At 42.9% G+C, this 18,224-nt stretch overlaps 1 protein-coding gene across 4 annotated transcripts in view; it reads right to left on the bottom strand.

Annotated features, from left to right (window-relative positions):
• The window catches only part of arhgap21a (Rho GTPase activating protein 21a), a 103,209-nt gene that overhangs the window by 20,254 nt on the left and 64,731 nt on the right, over positions 1-18,224 (bottom strand). For 3 of the 4 annotated variants that reach the window (XM_006799234.2, XM_006799232.3, XM_035911316.2), the window contains 5 exons: positions 12,309-12,401; positions 11,392-11,470; positions 8,973-9,027; positions 5,927-5,950; positions 2,525-4,493 (listed from right to left, as the gene is read on the bottom strand). In XM_006799234.2, coding sequence (XP_006799297.2) covers positions 2,525-4,493; positions 5,927-5,950; positions 8,973-9,027; positions 11,392-11,470; positions 12,309-12,401 — 2,220 coding nt within the window. The remainder of the gene's footprint in view (positions 1-2,524; positions 4,494-5,926; positions 5,951-8,972; positions 9,028-11,391; positions 11,471-12,308; positions 12,402-18,224) is intronic. The other variant, XM_006799233.3, reaches the window with a different exon arrangement.

Here is an 18,224-nt window from a genome sequence, read left to right as displayed (position 1 = left end):
CTATAAACACCTCAACGTGTAAATGCAGCTCTCAGCTTCAGTTCATGAGGAAAAACACAGAAAAAAAAGAATCATCAAAAACATGAGCAGACGTGACATATCGCATGTTTGTCTAGTACTGTATGTTACATTCTGTTCCCTGCAAAAAAATACATGAAATAAAATAAACTTTTGGCGGGCAGATAATGTACAGCAGTTGTTCCACTTATTGTTTGGAAGCTTACTATGAAATGTAATTGAAGTAGATTGCTGCAGGAATGCTCTCATTTCTCCACTATGTCATAGTCCATTAGGAAGATACGCTTAGGTTTCTTTCTCTGTGCAACACTGGTGGAAATATGAGATGTTTCAGGGAGTGTGTGTGCGTTTATTGACTTGGAAAGCAGCTCTGTGAGTGCGTACGTGTGCGTAGTGTGCACTCTGTGTACTTTTTCTGTGCTGCCCTTTCGGATGCCAAAGGATTGTCTGAATATGTCATGCTTACTGGCAGTACGGTGTCACGTTGTAACACACGCGTAACACTACATCATCCCAAGTTCAAAATGCTGAACACAAACATTGCTTAACAGCAGCAAAACTTTTTAAAATTTTTAATTTCTATACTGAACTGTGTCCTTTAAAAGGCAGTTTAGGCAAAACACAGGTTAACTGGATTCATTCTTTTTCACACTGAGCAAACTTTGCAGGGAATTCCCCCACCTGATTATGCAATAGTATATCCATGATGACATTTAGACACAATGTATTTCATTGTAGCAGAAAAAGTGGGGCAACAACGGACAAGCTTATAGTGGATTTTTAATACATTTTTCTGATTTACTGAAACAGGAAGTTCAGACTAATTTTTTATTATAATTATTTGGCTTCCATGGTTTTTGGTCATGGTGATTTTTATTTCCTTTAAACAGGAAGGCGTGTCTACATTTTTGTCCTCAGGCAACCAACAGTGGAGAATATCACTCTCACCACCATAAACTGTGGATTTTGAGATGGGAGTGTCATGTCAAGACCTGAAGGAAAATATGTTTCTCACTTTTCATCTGATGTCACTTTAACCTTGGGTTTCTAACTGCTAAATATGGAAATTACATGTGAATTAATTACTCTTTTTTAACATTTAATAATTTACAAACATAACCAAAACACGCATGAGAAGGTATCACTGGGTATTATAGATTTTTTAAAAGATTTTATAAAAACCCAAGGAACCCCTGAAATATAGCTATGAGCAAACCAGAGTGTGAACTCAACAGCCCATCTCTGCATGATCATTTTACCTACAGAGAATTAAATATGTCATGAGTCTTTCTGTCAAGGTAAGTACAGTTCTTCATCTATTGATCTATAAGAGTGTGTTAAACTACTGATTGTGTTTTTACTGTGAAGTTCTACCTGTCCTGCAAGATTAATGCCCATTGTCATGCATGGCTAACAGTAGCATTCAACTTTTCGATACAAAGCCTTTTATCTAGACTCAGTATTTACACATATATACGGGGCGATCGTGGCTCAAGAGTTGGACGTTCGTCTTGTAATCGGAAGGTTGCCGGTTCGAGCCCCGGCTCCGACAGTCTCGGTCGTTGTGTCCTTGGGCAAGACACTTCACCCGTTGCCTACTGGTGCTGGTCAGAGGGCCCGGTGGCGCCAGTGTCCGGCACTCGCCTCTGTCAGTGTGGGTGGCTGTGGCTATGCTGTAGCTTGCCATCACCAGTGTGTGAATAGGTGGATGATTGTGTGTAGTGTAAAGCGCTTTGGGGTCCTTAGGACCAAGCAAAGCGCTATACAAATACAGACCATTTTACCATATATTATTGCAACACTGAAGCATGCAAGTATTTCTTTTATGTAAAACCTCTTTTTATTTAAAAATGAACTTGATCATTTATGACAATTAATTTTAGTCACTTAAGTCAAAAGAAGACAGTTCTTCGCATCCCTAGTTATTTATATTTGGTGGCATGGCTCTAGTCTTTCACCTTTCCATCTTTCCTTGATGCATTCATATGTTGAAAACCTAAGACGGGAGAGTAGCAGCAAGGTCCTCGTATAAAAAGGAGTAGGCATCAATGACCACAGACATTATTTAAGTTAGACACAGCATAAATCGAAGAGGTGGGCAGCAAAGCGGCTTGCAGATGCACAGCAGCGGTAAAGCAGCTTATATAGCTCACCCTATGTAAAATCAGCCAAATCATTAGCTGATGTGAACTCACACTAAGATCATTTGATCTGTCTGGACTGCCTATACTAATACTATGCTAAACTCTATGCTTAGTGCCAACAGGTGCCAACAACCGTCCTCAAATTAACTGCAGTCTGAATTTTCTGCTTCCAAGTTCTGGATGAGGAAATACAGTTTTACCTAATAAGTAGACATGAAAGCAAGATTGTGCCTGATGATTTGATGGCAGCTTTCTGATAGTTGAAGCTTAAAATGAATTCCAGCAGTACTTTGACCAAACAGACTGTTCTTGTGTCAAATTTGTTGCTATAGAAAGAACATATAAAGATAAGGATGTCTTACCTATGAAGGGGATTGAATCCAGAGAGTCATCCAAGTTGTTGGATCCGGACTTTTGCCGTGTGTCTCCCAGCCTTCTCAGATGCATCTCCCTGTAGCTGTCACTAGACGTCCAGCACATCGCTGCATCTGCAGAGCCTGCCTTCACTAAGTGTGGTGACTTATGAGTCACTCCTCTCTGGTTGTCGTTAACAGCTATTACATAGGACGGAGGGCGAACATGAGCAGTTCCAGAGTTTTTGTCCCTTCTAAGGACCACAACGGTAGCATCAGGTCCTTCAACACCCTCTGCAAGACTGCCGTTAGTCCATACAAGAGAATTAGTGGAACTAGAGGTTTCTTTGACCTTTGGCTTTTGGGTGACAGCTCCATTACTGGTAGAAGCACTGCCAGCACTTTGTAGTTGTCTCTGCGTGGGCAGCTTAGACGAAGGACCAGAGCAAGAGGAGGATCTGGCTGCTAGCCCCGCCTCTGACCTGCTCTCTATTTTCAGACTGTCAGCCCTGGACCTGAGCTGCAGGTGCAGAGGGGAGGAGTAGCCCATATGGTTGCCCATGATGTTAGCTCTTTGGTCTTTTAGAGGGTCCATGGGTTTAGTGGAAGGTAAGGCAGGTGAGGCGTCTGAGATGGCATTTTTGACAGGCAGACGTGATGGCCTCATTATGATGCCATCTGTCCTCGATGGTAGTGCAGAATCTGTTGTACCTTTAGTAAACACAGGAGCTGCTAGAGGCGAGTTGGAAAATCCCTGCCCTTCTTCCTCTTGTCCAGTGAGACTCCTGTTTAGATGAGGTAAAGCCCTCAACTCAGATCCCTGCCTGCTAGCCCTGGCTTCCTCTCCTTGACCCAGTTGAAGCCTGTCCTCCACTCCCAACCTGTCTCCAGAGAGAAGCCCACCTAGCTCTCCAGGATGCTGACCCAGGTAATCACAAGACCGAGCACGAGGTTTGGTGACTCCTGTTGGGGTTGAGAAAGGCAGAGCATCCTGTGAAGCGCTACGAGGCCAGTTCCTAGTTGTTATCGTCCTCTCTGCCCCGCCTCCTAGCCTCTCCTGGGAGGCGCTGCGCAAAGAAGCTGTCACTGCAGCACCTTGACTACCTGTATCCACCCCACGGTCATTGGATGCACTCCTGCGTCTAACCTGGGATTCCAGTGCCCCTCTCTGACTGGCAACGGGAGGAGATGTTGTTCGTTGCTGGGTGTAGACAGAACTAGAACTGGAAGCTGCACGCAAGGTGTCCAAGCGTTCCTGGATGGTGCGGCAGCCATAACTGTGCAGTCTTTTGGCATCAATATAGTCCTTATAGGTGGTGTAGTTTTTCCAGTCAATGTTCTGGTGAGGGGAGGTGGAGGGAGCTGTGGGAGAGGGTGAGTAGTGGTTGGCGCTGGGTGAGATGGCAGTGGAGAACGTGTCCTGCGAGGCCCGTCCAGGTGGAGATAAGGTGTCAGGATAGATTCCAGGTCTAGAAGTTGAGGAAGGGGGGTAGACTGGCATTTCTGTGGTGCGTGAGGAGGGGTACTGTAACTGAGTGCTCCCAGGGACTGAGGGAATAAGGGGTCTTGGTCGGGCCGAGCCAGAATCTGTTGTAGGACCATACCGGTTTTCCTCAGTCCTGTGGCTGGGTCCAGCCCGAGCCACCCGAGACCCCCTCTCAATCTGATCAGGGGGCACTGTCCTCACATTGTCATTACAGACACACGCCACTGTCTGAGACTTTGACGTCTGCTGGGGAGGAGAAGGAGGAACAGGGATTTCCACCCGATAGCTCTTCTCTGTGGCGCCCCCTCGCCTCCCTGGTCCTTGAACTGGCCCTCTGGGAGTCTCAGTGACAGTGACAGGCTCTGATGACTGAGCCATGCCTGCAGCCTTGACTTCTATCCGTGGGTAACATATGGGAGGGGGCTCAGGGATATTCTGGGCATTTCCGCTGTATGCCTCATTTCCTTTGAGGTATGCATCCTGGGAATACGCCTGCAAGAGATTATAAGAAATTATATCACTTTGGTTGCAGAGAGATTTAAGAGCTAAACCAATCCCATCACATCCACAGAGATCAACCTAACCAGAGAACAGATATTTTAAACTCTCCTAAAGGACAAGCATGGAGTGGGAAGTGCTGTAGAGTTGACACAACAACACTTGACACAAATATAACTGGTGCAGACGCATTTCCAAAAATATCCAAGAATACAAAGAGTGGGATATCTATTTTTGCCCTGTCATCTCATTTCTCAAGCAGTATTGCTAAATATGCATTTACAACCACATCTCATATTACACCTCCACTGCCATTTCAGCCACAATAGCATGTTCCTATAGAAATACTACATCTGCAGTACAAAAACATTGTAGCTCAAGTTACAAAACTGGAGAAGGGCTCGTAATCCACAAGTGTCATTTATTGACAGGAGTCTTTGTTTGAGCTGACAAGATTATCAGAAAGTCAAACACTGCTGCATACCCACAGCAAACTGGATGTGACAGATGGGACAGCTGGATTGATCCCGTCTATACCACTAAATGAATAGCATGCCATTTCTTCAAATCAAACACAGCTCTGCTCAAAGTTTCTCAATTCTTTTTCTAGGAGACGGCAAACAAATGTTGCAGCCTAAACTCCTCTGTAAAAAAAGAAACACAAGTGGGAAAAGGAGGCTGCCAGAGAGGGCAATAAGTAGAGAAAGAAAGCTGGAAAATCCAGAATAAACCCTCAGAGTCAGAGTGAGGATTAGTCTGGCAGGGGCTTACCCACCTTTGGTACCGAAGAGTGTGCCCTGAGGCATGAGGAGAGGGTGAACGGGGGTCTCCTCGGTCTGCTGCTGGCAGCTAACGTTACTTCTGTCAGCATGGCTTCACAATTCTACAGTCACTGAAGCCACCGAGGTACTTTCCGTGATAAAAAGTTAAAGAAAAACACTTTGTTTTGCCACAGATGGCGTCAGAAAAAAACTCCTGGCCGCATACTGAACAGACTGTATTTCCACATCCTTTCAGCACAGACGTTCTTGAGAAAATGAAAGGGAGAGAGTTGCGGCGTTGGACTTTAATCGATTGCACTCTACCTGAGGTGTCAGATTACAGCTGCATTAACAGTAACAGCACTACCTCAGCTGCCGGGTGCCTCCCTCTGAAACTACATTCAATCCAAGAGAACTCAACTTCCTCATCGTGGAAAGCACAGAGGGAAATTTAGAAGGTCTGTTGACAGACGGTTTCAGGGCATTTGTTTATCCTTTAAACACATCTTTCCCGTCTTTCCCTTAACCTACTTATCAGCATAAGAGAAAAACACCCTGCTCTACCTGTCCTACCACTGCAAACACAATCTCAAGACAAGGGGAGATCTTTCATAAGGGATGAAGGAAAGTGGAAGATGAGAAGATTAGTATGATTTCCCTTCTTACCAGAGCAGTGATATCCCTGGAAAACTGCAGTCCACAGGTTAGATAAATGGAAGCAGAGAGAGAAAAAAGGAAATAAAGAGAAGTAAACAGGTAAGAATAAAGAGATAAAGAGGTACCAACGATAGACTTCGGCAAAAGCTAAAAATACATCTCGCTGTAGGAAGGCTGAACAGAGGCATTGCGGTCAGTCAAAGTGGAAAAATAAGAACTGAAAAGAGCGCAGCTGCCCATTTGGTGTTCGTCTTAAACCTGAATACCTTCCTGAGTCTCGTTGTTTGTCCCCATTATTTCGTCCCCTCACCTTCCTCCGCCTCCACCACACAGCACAGTCGCTGTCAGAACACACTGGCAAATATATTCTGCTGGCTTTTTCTCCTTCTACATACTCTGCATTTCTTCCCTTTGCTCTGTCACTCTCACCTGCTCACTGTGGTAACACCCCTCCCTTGCCCTTCCTCGCTGGCTCCTGGAGCATTTCGTCGCCCTTACACTCTCTCCACACTTGCCTCTTTCCTCGTCTTCCCTCTGATCTGTCAGATGCTGCACTGTCAGATTTTTTTTGCTCTTTTGGGTGAGCACCCTTACTTGCCTGATCTGCACCAGCTTCCGCCTTGTAAACAGAGCACTGAGGGGAGTCAGCTGACTGCAGCTGCACTCCCTCCGGTTAGTATCTCCCAAAACAGACATTTAAAAAGAGACACATACATATTTACTGATACTCGTGTTGCTGCTTCAAGCTCCTTTTATCTTATGGAAACAATATTAGATCGAGTCTTCTCAATCTTGTCAATATGAGCTCCACATGAATACCAGAAATTTCATATATTTCCTTTTTATGGGATAGAATCTAATGCACAAGATCAAATATTAAATATGGAAAGAGAACTATTAGCTTGTTTATTCACATTTCACTTTTATGTGGGTGTTCATTCTGGATTTTAAATAGGTCAGATTGTTGCGAACTGTACATTAAAATGGTGAAATTAACTCTGATTGTTGTTTTCCTTCATGAGGAGAAACAGCTAATTGCTTCCTTTGAATCCCTTGTGAGCTCTGATTCATTCCAAAAGGCCAAAAGCAACTTTCTGTGGCTTTTTGGTGAGCTGAGGCCAAACTAACAAGCTATGTGAGGAATTTAGCAACACAGTGGGATCTGACTCAGCTCTCTGCTTTAACTGTGATTTTCCCAAGCAGAGGTGAGAAACGTGTGGCGACTGGTTTGACACGGCTTTGCGCTGTTATCGTCTGAGTTTCTCTGGACCCTGACTGATGCCGTATGCTGGTTGTTTGCGTCGCTGAGCTCCTCAGGCTGATCGGTATAAACTCGCGGAGCTGCAGCATGAAACCCGGCTAGGCGGCGTTCCTATTTGCTGGTTTTACTCCCGGCTTTTTAAAAACTAGCCCACCCACATGGGACAATCAATACAAGCTTTAAGCATAAGAACAACCCTTAAGAAACATTGCATAGTGGGTGGTTAAACATTGACTCAACACTGGAATGATTACTAGAGTTCTTCCACAGTGGATTAATCATGTGACTACAAACTGCAGCCTGTAAATCCCTGCTAGTCTTGACTAGCTAGCCATAATCAGACATTAACGACACATTTGTCTCATCATAAGACGTTTTCTCCTGATGCTCAAATTTGTGTAAATATTTGTTTTATTTAAAAACGTAAATAAAACGATAAAAACCTGAATTATGGTGTAATTGTCATTAATACTGTACTGTGGCGCCATATGACATCTGAGGTCATCATACTTGGTAACCCTAACACAACCCTAACCCTTTCATTTGCAGAAAGGTAAAACAGACTCTTTTAGATAAAAATGTGAATAGTTTTTGATGCGTGTAAGTCAGAATGATTATTTTAGTTGTTCGTTGATTGCAAAGACTAGCAGAATATTTTAATGAAAACAAAACTTGTGTATTCTGTTTGCCTGGGTTATGCATGATTTACATCTATGCTGAATCCATGTAGAGGCCACCAAGTAACCTATGCAAGTGGCCAGTGCTGTTGCCAGCATTGTGCCACCAACACACTAGTTGGTTCTGGAGTTTCTCTATTTGAATGGATCCATTGTATTCCAGTCAAGGTGGAAAATAAAGATAAAATGATGATGGTACTGAACAGGCCAATCACAGTCTTTACAGGCTGCTCTGATGCGACACAGTTAGTCTCTAAGTCACGGCATCGGGTTTCAGAAGGGTTTGTGGTCACAGCGTACCTCCGGCATAGATTTTACTCAGAAGCTTAGATCCCACTTTAGAGTCACAGACCTCAGAGGGTTAGGCAAAACAGCATAATTTGCAGCTAGTAACACAAGTTGTCTGCTTTGGAGTCTGGACACCAAACTGACAATTTAAAGCAACTGTTTGGCTACATGGCAAGCATCTGTGGAGCTGCTGCAAGAAAAATCTGACAAGTAAAGTTTTCACTGGCTCCAGCTGCACAGTGGAGAGCCACAGAAAATGAATCTAAAAGCAAACTTCAGGAATGATCTTGTCTGTAGCCAGCATTTTGAAAGGGAAGATGAATGTGACTATTGTTGGATAAAAAAATTCCTTACTGAGTCATATTTGTTCATTGAGCCGGGAAACCAGGTGCAACCAAGGTAATGCTTTTGTATATTGCTACACAGGTTAGCTGATTATACGCTACTGTATATACCCGACTGTTTGACACAATCACAAGCAAAACAGTGACAGCGAAGTAAAATACTGTAAAGTATCTCTTTTGAGAATAAAGTTGAAATGTCTGGTTTGTTTGACACATCCAGAGCATTTTTCTTCAGCAGAACAAAGGTGATTATTTAAGGTAATTTCATAAGATTAACAGGTTAAGTTTTAGTATGCCTGCACACGTACTGCACGATGGATGGAATGAAGAGACAGACATTTTAATGTCAACATAAGTGAAAATTAATTATAGCCATTCATAACCTAATCCTAGAGTCTTAAAAGCTGCTCTCCAGTTTTACAACTGGGGATTATCTCTTTAGATGTTTGTGCACTTGTGGTATTTACAGATAAACAAATGCTTACCAGCTGCAAAATGTCCTCATCCTTTGGCATCACACAGAGTTCCAGCAAGGCATCACTGATGGATGATAAACATAAGAGAGAGAGGAAGACAGAGAGAGGAACAGTTATAACATAGAGCTCAAATTAAGGACGTGTGAACATTTCTCGTAAGAAATGGCCAGGTGACATATTAAAGGGAAAAAAAACTAGCCTCTTAACCACTGCAGTGACAGGGTTGGGTGTCTCTGTTATGCCATTGGGGGCATTTCAATGGCAAACTTTGGATTGTAATGTGATTGGTATCTTCTAGGATGAGAACCTGGGCCAGGCCACACCAACAGAACATACATTAAAAAAAGCAGTTCTTTGATTTGATGCTCTTCATATTTCTGAGATCTCAACCCAACTGAACATCTCTGGGAGATGTTGGACTCATCAGATTAAGGTCTCGCCATGTCTGCATGTGCTGATGTGTGGATGACTCAGGTCTGCTGTAGCTGTGCACTGTCACCAGAAGGAAGAGTCAAAAATATGAGGGCTACTCTTATTTGTGTTGTTATTTCTGAAGCAGGGATGTTAAACTCATTTCACTTTATGAGCCACATACACCCCACTTTGATCTTAAGTTTATGTTAATTCAAAGAAAATGTCTTGATTGGAGTCTTTTCTGGGCCACGGGCCGTATGTTTCACATTCCCATTTTTCTTTTTTCTGGTTCACCTCCCGTGCTTGTTTGTACAACATTGTCCTTTTTTGTTTTTTCAAAGCAGCACACTGAAGGTCCCTTTGACTAACAGAAAGTGTGCGTAAACGTCAAAACATCTGCCAGGAAGCACTCATAGGCTTAGCTGGAAAGTGTCTCAAAGTGTGTGAGGTTGTTAAGCTGGGCACTGGGATTGGTCTATTAAGAATGACGTGAAACCGAATGTTAAAAACAACATGTGCTGCTATTTAGATTGTTTTTTCCACATTTCTTCCTCTCCCTGGTGAAGCCTGCTATCATTCTCTTTCCTGTTCCGTTTCAAACATTCACCATTCTTGGGAGGACTGCATGCAAGTGCTTCTCCAAAGCATCTGCATTGGTTACATTATTACAGTCTTTCTCTATTGAAGTGCAACCAAAAAGTCATGCAAGCAAACACAAATGCAGGGCCTCAAATTCTGCATGAGGCAGCACTCTCCAAAATCATAACGGTGTTGCCACAGAGTAACAGAAACTGGCATTTTCCCACCTGTAGTTCATTTACTTTGGTCTGAATCAGCTAATAAATTTGTAAAACTCTAGATGTTTCCCATTATTTGGTTTCTTTTAATAACACTAACAATAAAGACTACGTGAGAATGTTGAGTCCGCTTATTGGCCACATGTGTCGGAGACGGGAGAAACAAAAATCAATCAATATGGAAGCGTACCTTGTTGCTTGTCTAAGCGAGCTCTTTAAATTCATGGCCAGTTGCCAAGGTTATCATACTCAGCATACTCGGGGCGATTACCTGGAGGACTACTTAACCCTGTGCTGACGGATGCTCCACGCCAGTCCGTTAATCACCTCTCTGTGGTAACTAGACTCCCGCGAAAGCGTTACGCTAATGTTTTATTGGAACTGCGTTAAACCTGCCTTCTTGTGTTTAAGATTTCGATCCAGCGTCCAGTGTCTGCCACCTGCTCGATTGGATCACCCGGTGCTTCATCTGGCCTGGTCACTAACTCCACGGATTCCCTTCTCACGGACATTCCCACTTCCCTCCCGAGCCCCACGGTCCCACTCCGATTGTAAGCCTGCTACTCTAACCTTGTCTTGTTGTGCTCCCCAGCTTCCCGGCTCACTAGTAATCGTCTCCCCTTTCTGTTGCAGCCTCCCACGGTCCCGATTCCGGATTCCCCGTGTCATTTGTTTCCTCGGGTTTTTTTAGTTCCTTATTTACTCCTCTGGTTTTCCCGGGCCGCCTTTTGTTATTTACAATAAAGTGTCCTTTCCTGCTAGCACTTGAGTCTCCTTCTGGATCCTTTTGTGCACACTCACCTCGGTGCATGACGACAGGAAACATTTCACTTAGACTAGGTGGGCCAGACTGGGGTCAGATCACGTTTTCATCATAAATGGAGATCATGAAAATGACTGGTTTTTGGTCCACAACACAGTGCCCCAATCAAAGTGCACCAAAGAGGATAAAAGAGTCAGACTTTGATTTATGCTGGTATTCTTTTGTCACGTCTCTGTACATCTTTTCACAGCTAAATGTAACACGTGGATGTGAAAGCATGTGAGCTTTCTCTGAGAAGGAAACTCTCTGCTAAAAATGAACATGTTTCCCAACATCTCTAACTCCTTTCCCATCAATAAGCCACAAACATTTATGAAAGGATTAGATCTTGTGAGTCATTCAGGCTTTTTGTTTTCCCTCAAAATGAATCATTAACTGAAACGTGCAATCTTACCTGTTCTGGATCAAGGCTATGACTTGAGAGTATGTTTTCCCAATGATGCTCTCTCCATTCACCTTCACTATCCGATCCCCTGGGCAGAAAAGAAAAAGAATAGATGAAAGAGCAGCACGTGTTCGTGCTCTGAAAAATGATCTGAAATCACAGTCAACGTGATTATTGACCAAAGAAACCACGATGGAGTGACTCCTTCCAGCACAAACACACATTTGTGTTCAGATCAAAAGGAGAACCGTAATACCAGCGCATGTTTATGTATGTAAAGACCCCATGTTAGGACCTATCTCCAAGCTTTCTGAAGATGGCCATCATACAGGAAGAGAGGGGAGGTGAGTTTAGGAGTGAAACTAAATAATTGTGGGAAAATACCACTCGCTTGTCCCAGGAGGAGAGCGAACAGATAAAGGCAGGCAGCTTTAGACGGCTTGTCTGGATCGCTTTACATTTCCTGTAAAACAACGTGCTAACCTGGCAGTAATTCTGGCAGCAGTAAGCCATCACCTAAATTCCAGGGAAACTGTCAAGAGCAGGAGCTGATCCATGCTTTCACCAAAAAGGGGATATTTTTATGTTCGCTGATTAAAATTAGAACTGATTCCTGTTTTGATAAGACAAGAAAAAAAGTGGGAGATGTACAAAGACAAATTTAAGGAGAGGTCAGAATAACAGCGTGCATATTACACTTTGCTCAACCCCCCACGAAGGAGCCATCTGTTATTTTGTAACCTCATATCTGTTTTGCCTGGCAGTTTACGAGGAAGTGAGTTACCTACAGTACAGACGTGAAGAAATCTTGGCATAGAAAAGCACTTTGAGGTCAGATATGAGACAGGCAGAGTTAATCAGATCTGCCGGTTATTACACTGTGTGTGTGTTAATGTGACTGTGTGTGTGTGTGTGTGTGTGTGTACCTGTACAGAGTCCAGCTCCGTGGGCGGGACCTCCCTCCTTCACTTGCTTGACGAAAATCGTGTCCATTGGCTCCAGACGATTCCTCTGTCTCCCTGGCAACCAGAGAGTGAGAGAGAGTGAGCACACATGCAGAATGGCGATTGGTCACACAGTTAGGAAAAGCAGCAGCAGTGGAGTCATAACTAGGCCAAATTGCATTGGGAGAATTTAACAGCTTCAATATTCTGCTGATGATGCTGATTATTGCATATTTCCCCTTTGAAGCCCTGAAATGATGTAAATGCACATAGTTTGTAGCAAAAACACGAAGTCCAAGGAAAGTATAGAAAAAGGAGAGTCTATAAATTTTAGACTGTTGATAGATGATGACTTGCAGAGTTTTTTTTTCCTGTCTCAAAGAGTTATTTTTTGAAGGTGATTGTGCACATGAGTATGACTGCTACACATACTTTATGGATAAATGTACTGGGCCACCTGTACTGGGAGCTGCTAAGCTTGGGAAACTGATACTACAAAGGTTCTGGTGAACCGTTTTTGTGCTGATGTCAATGCCAGAGGAGGTTTGGAGTGCTACAGTTATTCATTTAGCAGCTTTTACACACTTTTAACACTCTGCGATTCCCGCTCTGCAACTTTATGCGGTCTGCCACTTCATGGCTGAGTTGCTGTGGTTCCTAAACACTTCCCCTTTGCAATAATACCACTTACAGTTGATGAATGAAAAGCTAGCGGAGAATACATTTCAAGAACTGACTTGTTGCAATGGTGGCATCCTTTTACAGCACCACGCTCAAATTCAATGAGCTCTTTGGAAAAAGTTTAAGATTTATACCCCAATATGTTCATATTGAGTATAGTTAGGGCAAAGGATAGTCTGTGCATTCTCCTGTTATTTGTGAGAATACCTATTTAGTAAAGATAACTTTACTCAGGAAAAACAGCTTACAAAAATATAAAAAGAATCCGATGAATAAAGTTGGAAGGTTCAGTAGTGATAAAAATCACTTCCATCAGAACTAAATATTTGGAAAAAATGCTCAGCCATTTTCATTTTTCCTCTTGTCCAAAGGAAACACCTGGGTTTTCAGTCAGTTTAAAGCAGCAGAGATTTATTTTGCTCTTTCTTTACTTTAAAAGTCGAAATGCAACAAAATAAGTGCTGTTAATATATAATCAAGTTGCCTGCTGTCACCAGATGTTGTATTTTGGGTGTTTTTCACTATCTTACTAAACGCTGACATGCTGCAGCTAACAGTTAGTCAGCTGTTTGGTGAATGAGAAAAACTTTTCATTGTCATATGCACTGTCACCGACGGTTTCAATTGTCCTTAAAGTCCAAGGTCAGATCTTTTGTTGTTTTTCTTATCAGCAATTCAAAAAACAAAAGGAAATGCATTGCATTAAATTAAAACAATGAAAACCATATTACAAGCTAGGATTAAATAGCTAAAATGTTTGATATCTGCTCAGAAAATAGCCAAACGGGTTCATTTTATTACATTAGCTAACACTGAATGACGCCTTATTTTCAGTTCTGATCAGTGTTGCATTTTCAAACTTAACGCACACCGACTTCTTTAGCAGAACCACACAGAAAAATATATTATTTCACATCTCAAAATATGTCATCATCATAACATCCAAACACTGTGCATCAGTTCACATCCTTTCACTGGCTGAGGACAGCGAGGGGAGGTCACAGGATGCTGACATGGCTGCACGCGAACAAGCCAAAAAGGAGGTCACTTTCATATGGCAGAGGGAAATCTAGCACAGCATGCCATGTGACGGACAGTGAGGCAGGCTAGTGGAGAAAACGTAGCTGATTAAGGATCAATACTATCATATTTCAAACATATTCAGACAGCATCTATCTAAAGGTATAGCCAGCAGTTATCCTTGTGTGTAATGAAGATAATAACTGTCTTTAACTGAGCCCATTAAGCCACAATCTCAGTTAACATCGGCTGCCTTTGAGAGCCCACGGGCTTTGAGGAAGTGCAACATCAGAGCATCCCCACTGTTCTTCCCTCAGGGAACGAGGGTGGGGACGACCGTGCCCTGCTTTGAGTTCACACATGCATTTACTAGCTAGAGGTTACTCTGACAGTCGGTGTGTTTTAGAGCTCTGAACAGCTGGACCGGAGCAGATGTTGCTAAAGAAAAACTTCAAAGGTGAGGAAACATTCACTGAGTTTACACATGTTGGTCTGGGATCCAACCTTGTAACACTGTGTCCCTTTTTTCCTAAAATCATGACTACATCCAGACTGCATGCATTTAATGTCGAACTCCTGCTGGGAGGAACCACAGAAATGTTTCCAGAAGAGCCCGTTGTAATGCAAGTGTGTCACCTTAGTCGTCCTCTTTCAAGCCAGCATGTTCAATGTTTATACCACTGCCTCCCTCCTGTGGCTGAATGTGTTACTGCAGGAAATTAACATTCATTATACTGGAGGTTCCCTGCGACAGACTGGCGACCTGTCCAGGGTGTACCCCGCCTCTCGCCCTATGACAGCTGGGATAGGCTCCGGCGCCCACCGCGGCCCTGAAAAGGGTAAGCGGAAGCGAATGGATGGATGGATACTGGAGGTTTGACACACTAGGATGTCAGATAATAGTCATTAAAAGGAACAGCATCTGCTGATAAATGTCGTCCCTTGTATGTTCTGGTTTATTTAATCCTCACAATGACAATACCATTATCTCAACCATGTTAGTTCAGGAAGCTATAATGTCACAGATTTCATATGCAAGCTTTAGGTATACAAAAGTCAGTTTATTACACTGATGTCAACATTAAATGCACTTCAGAGTTTGACTGAGAGCAGCTGCAGGGTTGTTTCTGATCCAGCAGAGGGCAGCAGAGGCTGTAAAATGACTCATCACCCAGGTATAGTGTAAAACTGTTAAGAGCAGCTTTTCACTCTTCATGCTGATATGATGTCATTGAATTATCCGGTGACTAAACAGTTACCAAAACCTTGGCATGCTGACATTGTGGCTCTTCAGCACTCCAAAACAAGCGATGAAAGCTGCACTGATGCATTAGGGCGTGATGTTACAGGCACATTTAAGGACGTGACTGACCCATGCCGTAGCTACAGATGTCAACAAATACTCTCCCCTCCCTCCCCCCTCTCAGTGTGTGTACTAAGCAGGTTCCCCCTCTGCTATTAGCCAACCTCAGCAGGCTCCAGCTCTGCAGCAGAAATTGGATTGTGGAAGTTTCCATGCGCTGCAGCTGGATGAACGGGATTAAATATGGAAAGCTTTGGATAGATTTAATGCTCCCAACTGTCTTAAAGCAGAAACTATTATGTGGATTAATGAAATACATCAGTCCGCCTCAAAATGATTTCAGCTCATCTGAACCACAGATGGACAGCTGAATAACCGCAGTGATTTTTGGCGGGAAAATCTTTCACAAATGACACTTATGAACCAGCTCTCGTCACCCTTTTACGTCACAGTAAAAAGGCATATGAAAAGCAAACTGTGGCAAAGAAAGCATGTGCAACCTGTAAGGTGCCAGCACAGGTATATACACTATAATGTCAAAGGTACTGAGCCACCTACACTCTACCACCTACCCATGATCTGCTCTACTATGGACACCCATGCCAAGAAGCTCCTGGCGTACAGTTTTGTACTGCTGGTAATGCCAGGAGTTACTGAGTCAGCAGAGCATTGGCAGTTTTTACACACTAGGCCTTTGCACTTGGTGACCTAGCTCTTTAACTTTACCTGGCCTGGCACTTCATAGCTGAGTTGCTATGGTTTCTTAATACTTCCAGATTGCAGTAATACCACTAACAGCTGATTGTGAAATATCTAAGAGGGAAAAAAACTCACTAACATACTTGATGCAACATGGTTCACAAAGGTTTGTAAAGGCAGACTTCTTTCATTTTATGCACCAAATGGACCGAAAACATTTAATAGGTGTGGCCCAGTACATATAGAGTATATAAACCACAGACTGTATATAAAAGATGGGTTTAGAAGCCATATCATCACCTATTAACTTATAGAATATGGTTTCTATAATCCTAGATATAATCCTAGATAGGTGGTTGGATTAAACTATAATTGAGTGAGATATCAAATCAGTCTGAATCCTAAAGCAGCCGCTTTAAGATACTGTATAACTGAAATGGTTGACCTGCTAAAAAAATACTACTTATAGACAAAAGATCTATAACAGGCAATAAACATGTTTATTTTATCTTTAAAAATGAGAATTTTACAGTTGACTCCGTGGTGGAGCCAGCCTCAAGCAGCCATTAGAAGAAATGCCTTTAAAAATGACTTCAGGTATTCTGTTTATCCATGTAAAGGCAAGGGAAAACATCGAATGGGATGAGCTCATTTGCTTGAAAAAAGGTCCTTAAATGACTAATCCATTACTAACATATTATTATTTTGACTTGATTAGAGAAGCAATTCTTTCAGATGTACTTTTAGTTCCACAAATGTAAAACTGAAACCCAATGTTGACACATCTTAATCCATTCAAAACCCGAGACAGTTTCTTATCGAGGCCTTTTGGCACTGTTCAAATAGTCTCCAAATACCAAATACCGTGCATTTTTGTTCATTTCCTCCATAACTGAAACAAAGTCAGAGAGAAGAGGAAAGCAGACATACATGCGTTCAGTCTGTTTTTTCTGTTGTTTTCAGTCTGAATCAGTTTTATCAGGTAATTCACTTGACTTTTTGAACCTAGATTTAAATGCTTAATGGATGCTGCAAATTAGCTCCAGCTAGATGCTTTGTATTCATTGCGTCTGTATTACGGCTTGCACATATGCAGCAGTATTTATCTGTATTTCTTCCTTTGTATTTATGGTCCAATCTAGAATTTTACAGTCAAAGGCTTCAGCACTGCTTCCTGACTTCAACAAGCTTGTGTCTGGCTCAGGTCCCTGGCTGCACAGCTGGGCCTGGTTGCGTGGGCCAGCTCCCCGCTCCCCCGTTGTTTTGGGTTAGATAATGTTATTCTACAGAGGGCTGGGCCCGCTGCCCACTCCCTGGATTAACCCTGGCGTAATGCCTCTCTGTCCATCTCGCTGTTCTCTACCACTTGTGTCACTCGCGCATTTGTAAGCATTTCAAATACTAATAAGAAGGTCTGTGCTGGAGTTTAGATGGTTATCTATGACAGGTCCGCTCCATTGGGGAAATATCAAAATGGGAGGTGCCTGACCCTGACACAAAGCAGTCCCCCCATAGTGCAGGAAGGTCAAAGCACAAGTACACTGCACATAAATCCATAAACTCTAACTTCCTCGAAAAGCAGAGCTTGTTTTAAGGCCAAACATGCGCTCAAAGAAACTGAATTGCTTCAAGGCAGAAGATCATGAAAATAAATACTGTAATTCTGCCCTTTCTTCTTCAGTTTCCATAAAGAAACAACATACACAGTTCACACAAGCCAGTCCAAACACAACTCTACTGTGAAAGCCTAAACGCTGCTGAAACACCTGTGTACCCGAGCCCCGACCTCTCTGAAATACTGAACAAACCCACATCCTTACAAACTGCATCAACAATGATGCGGCGACTTGTAGCTGCCGACATCAGACGGGCCAGTCTTATTTCACTAAACACTGGATTTTGTTAACAGCCACACAGCTTTCTGACAGTAACATAAACACACACTGGAGCAGGGCATGTCAATACGTCTTGAAACCCCTGTCATCACCATTCGAGTTAACTCAGGAGGGAGTCAGCTGTGTTTGTGGCACCTCTACACAGGCCAGAGTGTTGCTGCATTTTTGAGGCCAGTGGTGAAAACTGTTAAGATTTCGAATGTTGACTGAAGTTGTGGCTTGTCAGGAACAAACAAGCTGTGATTGGTCAGCTTCTAATTCCAGTTACACAGAGTTAGAGTTGTTGTCATCAATGATGAT

This window comes from Neolamprologus brichardi, chromosome 9 (assembly GCF_056152115.1).
Source record: "Neolamprologus brichardi isolate AB-2024 chromosome 9, ASM5615211v1, whole genome shotgun sequence".
Lineage (NCBI taxonomy): Eukaryota > Metazoa > Chordata > Actinopteri > Cichliformes > Cichlidae > Neolamprologus > Neolamprologus brichardi.
Note: the sequence above shows the minus strand (reverse complement) of the source record. Positions and strands in the feature narration are given on the sequence as shown.